The sequence below is a fragment of the Lactuca virosa genome, chromosome 9, assembly GCF_052849685.1.
Source record: "Lactuca virosa cultivar CGN04683 chromosome 9, Lactuca_virosa_CGN04683_v6, whole genome shotgun sequence".
Classification (NCBI taxonomy): domain Eukaryota; kingdom Viridiplantae; phylum Streptophyta; class Magnoliopsida; order Asterales; family Asteraceae; genus Lactuca; species Lactuca virosa.
The window spans coordinates 111,903,632-111,910,306 of NC_136434.1; the positions used below are offsets into that span (position 1 = coordinate 111,903,632).

Genomic DNA, 6,675 nt, shown 5'->3' on the forward strand with positions numbered 1-6,675 from the left:
TTTATGCTTATGTTTCTGTATTGACGATGACATCCCAAGGTTTTGAAAATGAATAAAAATACATTTCTTCGGAAATGCTTTGATAATGTATTTATCATGTTTTTCTGGGAACAAATTCCGCAACATTTTTATTAAAAGAGGTAGTCTGATTTTTATAAAGCATAAACAAAATCGGTCTTTTTTGGCCGTGAAAATGGGGATGTCACATGCTATGACAGATCTTGCTTCTTTATCCTACTTCCTGGGTATTTCGGCTACCTCCAACAAAGAGGGATTATTCTTATCTCAGCAAACATATGCCATGGAGGTTCTTGAATGAGCAAATATGTTGACTTGTAATCCGTTTCGGACACCCGCTGACACGCAAGCCAAGCTCGATGCGTCTGGTCGACCTGTTGTTGACCCCCCTCTTTATCATAGCCTAGCTGGAGGTTTATAGTATCTCACTTTTACCAGACCAAATATATCTTTTGTTGTGCAACATATCTTTCTCTACATGCATGACCCAAGTGAACCTCATCTCAACGCCTTAAACGCATTTTACGTTACATACGTGGTACCTTGGATCTCAGTCTCCAACTACATCACTCTTCATCCACTGATCTTATTGTCTATTCAAATGCAGATCGGAGTGTATGCCCTTCTTCTCGAAGATCTACCAGTGGATATTGTGTCTTCTTGGGCGAAAACTTGGTCTCCTAGTCTTCCAGACGCCAACCAACCGTCTCACAATCTAGTGCTGAAGCTAGATATCACGGTGTCGCCAATACAGTTGCGAAGACTTCTTGACTTCGCAATCTTTTTGCATGAATTACATATCCCTATTCCGAAAGCTACTATTATGTATTGTGATAATGTCAGCACTGTTTATCTTTCCACAAATCCGATTCAACATCAAAGGATGAAACGCATTGAAATTAACATCCATTTTGTTCGAGACAAAGTTGCTACCGGTCAAGTTCGTGTTCTTCACGTTCCCTCTACTCTTCAGTATGCTGATATATTCACTAAAGGGCTGCCAACCTCCTTATTCACAGATTTTAGGAACAATTTGAGCATCCGGAATGCTCCTACCACTCCCCCTGCCCAATAGAGGGGGGGGGGGTATTAGTGTATTTTGTGTATCTTGTATCGTATTGTATTTTATCCTATTAGATAGTCTAATTGTATTAGTTCATAATCCCGTTGTACTCTGTATATATTCACCTTTGTTTAATAAAATAATCACAGAAGAATATTCCCCAAACACTTAAAACATTGCAATGGAAATTACGACTCTTATCTAGCTTTATATTTTAACTTACCAACAACTGGAAAAGATTAACAACCCATTCCTAGGTTTATGCAACGTCCATTGATCTTGACCCTATCAATAAAGAAAAAAATACAAAGTGACTAAACTACCATTCTTACTTTCGAATTACTCTAACATCCTGATCACCATCTCTGGAAAACCATGGATATATATATATATATATATATATATATATATATATATATATATATATATATATATATATATATATATATATATATATATATAGAGAGAGAGAGAGAGAGAGAGAAAGAAAGAGAGTTAGGATCATATATAACCAACAAATATTGTGTGAATGTGCGACAAATTATGGTCCAATCAATATAGAGTGGTAATTTTAGCATTTTACATATGATACATTTATTTGCTATTAATTAAATTTGCTATATATTTGGAATGAATAAAATTTCCTTTTAAATATGTCAATCGTTTCCAAATTTTCATGATGGGATTCGTTATAATGATTGTAAAATAAATGCAAAGTCATTGTAATTTCTTTTTTATGAATCGCAAGTTGCAAACTGTGTCCAGAGAGTTCTTATAACTAAATAGTTTTTTGCAATTACAATAGTGTCCGACGATTGGTTATTTGAAAAAAAATGGATATAAGATAATTTCTTTTTTTTTGTGTGGTTAAATTTAATGTAAATATTTGTTGATTGTTTTTTATTTCATAAGAATTTATCAATAAATTATGGAATTATGGTTTTGATATTGATGCATCGTGTTGTACGATAGACATATTCTTAAATAGTGTCGTTCATATTAAGTTGTATATATATAGTTTGAATTGGTTCTATGGATATTCTTAAAGAATTTGCAAATGTAATATTTTAAACCATTCCAAAATGAAAAAGTATATAGTTTATACTTAATAGTAATTGTTGTATTTTTTTATTTTTACTATTGTATAATCATCATATTTCCAAGTGTTGTATTTATTTTTACTATTGCAGCTAGTGTTGGTTGTTTGTAGATGAATACATGTGATAAAAACGATGAACATCGAGGAAGAATGTATGATTTTCGTATTTCAATTTGGCTATTTGACAGAAATATTCTAAAAGAATATAGTATAATTTTTTTGTATATTCTTCAAGAATATTGTATATATACAAAGAATGTAGTATATATTACAACATATTCTTACATAATATATTATAGAAGGTTGTGTATATTCTTCAAAATTATGTATATGTATTCATGTTTTATGTTATAAAAATGGTTGTTTTATGTTATAAGGACGATTCTTATTTCTATATTATACATTCTTGATTTGATTATATTGCAATATATTTTTATTAAAGAATTAATGATATGTTAATGTCTAATGTATAATATATGCAGGTATATTCTTTTAAAATGTTAATTGTAAATAAAACTCTTTCAATGAAATCGTATTATTTAATAATGGAAGAATGAAAATATATGTTCATATTCTTTAAGAACGAAAGAATGAAAAAATGTGTTCATATATCTCAAATGACGTCTTATTTTCAAAAACAAAAAATATGAGATTTGATTTGTTTTTTATTAATTAATTTTATTTAGTTTCCTAAAATATACGTATTTTTAATTTCTCACTCTCTTAATAAAATGTCATATTTTCCCTTATAATTAATTAATTGCAATTATATAGTAAATGCTAGTGCATGTTAATAACATTTACCCTAAAATCTCATCATTTTATTCTTTTAATTTAATGGTCAGGATTAAATGTGAATCACAAATATTGTATGAATGTGTGACCAAATCCTGACCATTAAATTAAAAGAATAAAATATTGCAGAAATTAAGAGTTTTTGGATGTTTCACTGAGTTGCAGGTTCCTTCCGTAGAGTTTTAGTGAGTTGCAAGCTCTTTGGAGACAGTCGTCGCCGCAATCGGAGAGAGAGATGGAGAAAGATGATTGTTGGAGATGGTAAAAAGAAAAGAGAGAGGATGATAGTGACCGATGGCGGGTTCCTACTTTTGAGTAAGATGGGCGGAAGGTTTAGAGGTGGTAGAAGAAGGAGGGAGGCGAAAGTTAGAGGAGGTGGTCGTTGGAGATGGTGACCCTAGACCTACTCTATGTAGATAAGTGAAAAGGAGAAGGAAGAATAAGGCTTCTTGGGCTTTGGGTATTTGTAGATTTGTGGTCGTAACTTCAACAATTAAAAGAGAGTATAACTGTTCATCTATTATTTATAAATAAAAAGCTTCATTGAAAAATAACGGTTATAATAGTGAAAATAATGTGGCATCCATCGTTATAATAATTAATAAAAATTGTAGATAACGTGTAGATAACGTAGGTGCTGTTTGTTTTTCTTAAAAAACCTCTTCAAAACTCTTATTGCTGCGCGGCGCAGCACACACGCAACATTTTTTGTCCCACAACAGTTTGTTTTTCGGAAGTTTTTGAGGCTTAAAACCTCTGCCCGTGTGCTTCTTGGGGAAGCACTTGTTGTACATCTTCCCACCCCTTCAAACCTAAACCTAAAAAAATCAAATCCCAAAAAACAATTGGCCTTTTTTTTTCAAAAATCTAACAACGACGTGTGTTGTTTTTTAAATAAGTGTCGATGAAGTATATTTAATATTACGTTTATGGTCCTTTACTTATATACTATATTTTATTTTCATCCCTTTAACATTTAATACATTAAATTTATATCTCTTTGACTGTTTTCTCTCATTAGTACATAAGTTAATTCATTTTAATGTTGTTTTTTAAATTAGTTTATTTTAAATTTTTAATGTCTGCAGCAGTCTGCAATGTTAACAAAAACAAACACGCTTCTTATTACAGCCTGCATCCGTTTGGTCCACCTCGTTTACTGCAGAGGTTTGCAGAAATGGTCTTCAGGCTTTTTGAATTTTTTATTCGGAAAAACAAACAACACCTTAATAATTATCCTATAAATAAAAAGGAAAATGTGTGTTAATAAATAATTGATGTACGGGGATTTGTTGATGGAAATCGTTTAGGCTGAACGGAGTGGGTGTGTTAAGGCCCGTCGCTAACGTCGCTAAGACAAGAGAACACCGCCCCCTTGGGCTCGCTAAGGAGGGTCGCTATGCTCCCGTCATTAAGGCTTTGGCGAGATGAGAGAGAAAGAAAAGGGAGAAGGTGATTGCTCCAAACGTTTGGTTTCTTCTTCAATACGACCCAACTGAGCTTGAACTCTTTCTTTAACCTCCAATTTTTTCTTCTCTATTTCTTCCTCTTTCGCCTTAAAAGTTGAGAGAGCAGATTTAGATTCTTCATCTTGACATTGGACCAGCTTGCATCAGTATTTGAAGTTGCTCACTAGATTTCTTCTGTGGTTGAGTTTGAGTAGACATTTCTTTTTCAGGTTCTTTCTCGTTCTTCTTCTTCAATCAGAAAAAGCAAAAACCCTCCTTCTTCCTCTGATTCCTCTCTTAATTTCTCTAATTTTTTCTTGTTTTTACTTTTCCCCCCTTTAATTTTTCGATTTCATCTTTTTCCTCTGATGATTTGAAAAAAAAACAGGCCTTGATGCTTGAAGTTATGAGAAAGATACGAAAGAGAAAGAAAAAGAAAAGGAAAGCACAAATTTTGCTTTCAAGTTACTCTGGACACTCTAAAAAAGGTCTTCTCATCCACAAGGCCTCGTTTGCAACACCAAATCACTTTTTAACGTTAGTTTATTTAGATGATTGTTTAATTTAGGATTTTTTTAAAAAACCAACAAATCTTAAAGAAAAAAAATCACATGTTAAGCCATTTTATCGGTTGGATATGATGTTTGGGAAATGAGAGCCCCATTTGAAATTCCAAGGTTTCGATGTTATTTTTCAAATTTCAAAAAAAAAATCAAAATAAATAAATAAATAAAATGTTAGGAGTGTTACCACTCCTTATGAAATGCTTAGAATTAGATGCTAAGACAAAAAAATGATGTGACATTCAAAAAAATGATGTGGCAATGTGCTAAGAGTGTTACCACTCCCTCTACCGTTAAAACCTATTCTACATCAGCCGGGCGATATGATTCTAGTACCCTTTTCCAATCCGCTTTTATTTCCCTTCAACCCTCTCTCACTCTCTTCTACAACCACGCGCCACCACAGAAGACATGGCCACGGCGAGGACGATGAGCATCGTGGATCATGAACTCCCCGACGATACACACAACATCTACGATGTCACATTCTTCGAAGACACCATCTCAACCATAGTCACAAACACACCATCATACGTTGACACTTGGATCTCCGACATCGAACGCATCCACCGCCGCCGTCTCCACTCCCTCGTCGTCGGCCTCGATGTTGAGTGGCGTCCTAACCAGAGTCGGAACTTCGAAAACCCAGTGGCCACGCTCCAACTCTGCGTGGGACGCAGCTGCTTAATTTTTCAGATCCTCCACTCCCCTAACGTCCCTTCGTCGCTCAGAAACTTCTTCAGTAATCCCTCCTACACCTTCGCCGGCGTCGGGATCGATAACGACTTGGAGAAGCTTACGGAAGATTACAATCTGGTGGCTGCGAAAACGGCTGATGTGAGGGCGTTGGCTGCGGAGAAGTATGGTTTGAGGGAGCTTAAGAATTCAGGGTTGAAAGAATTGACGAGAAGGGTTCTTGGGAAGGAGGTGAGCAAGCCGAAGGCGATTACGATGAGCAGATGGGATAATCAATGGCTGACTTCGTCTCAGGTACAGTATGCTTGCATCGATGCTTTCTTGAGTTTTGAGATCGCGAGGGTCTTGATTTCTGGGAATCAGAACTGAATTTGAATTCGACATCTATGATCTAAGGTAATTTGATTTAGGGTTCTTAATTTTTCATGTTTGATTTGATGGTGGATGGTGATCGCTTGATGATTTATCTATCCATTTAGGATTTGGGTTTACAAAACGATTCTGTACAGGATTTGGATCTATGTTATATTTCTTAGTGTTCATATAATTAAATCGATGAATTTGGAGAAAGTTGGTAGCAGAGTAATTACACAATACCTTTGAATTTTTTTAAATTAAAATTTCTTTTTCCTCAATTATTGAACGGCTTTGATTAAAGTTGTTTGATTGTAAAGATATTTTATTCCTTTTTGTCAATTCTTATGTAGGCCTAGTTGTTGATTTTTAATGGAAATTGGCAAAAGATGGCCTTCTTTTTTATTATTTGAATGTAGACAATGCTTTTTACTTTTATATATTTATTCTATGCTTGGTTTTTAAACAACTAAATTGTAATTCGGTTGATTTTGATACGATTTTAGTTTAGTTCGGATAATACATATCTATATTTTAAAGACAAAATTGCAAAAATGGTCCCTGTGTTATGCATTTTTTTGGAGTTTTAGTCCAAACCTCGACTTTTTTGGATTGGTGGTCCTTTTGGGCTGGTTTACA

At 33.9% G+C, this 6,675-nt stretch overlaps 1 protein-coding gene across 1 annotated transcript; it reads left to right on the plus strand.

Moving 5' to 3' along the window:
• Positions 1-5,305: 5,305 nt before the first annotated feature.
• LOC145138189 (3'-5' exonuclease-like) lies at positions 5,306-6,252 on the plus strand. The gene has a single exon (XM_079072311.1). The coding sequence runs from the start codon at positions 5,398-5,400 to the stop codon at positions 6,049-6,051; it is 654 nt and encodes a 217-aa protein (XP_078928437.1). The 5' UTR covers positions 5,306-5,397; the 3' UTR covers positions 6,052-6,252.
• Positions 6,253-6,675: the final 423 nt, after the last annotated feature.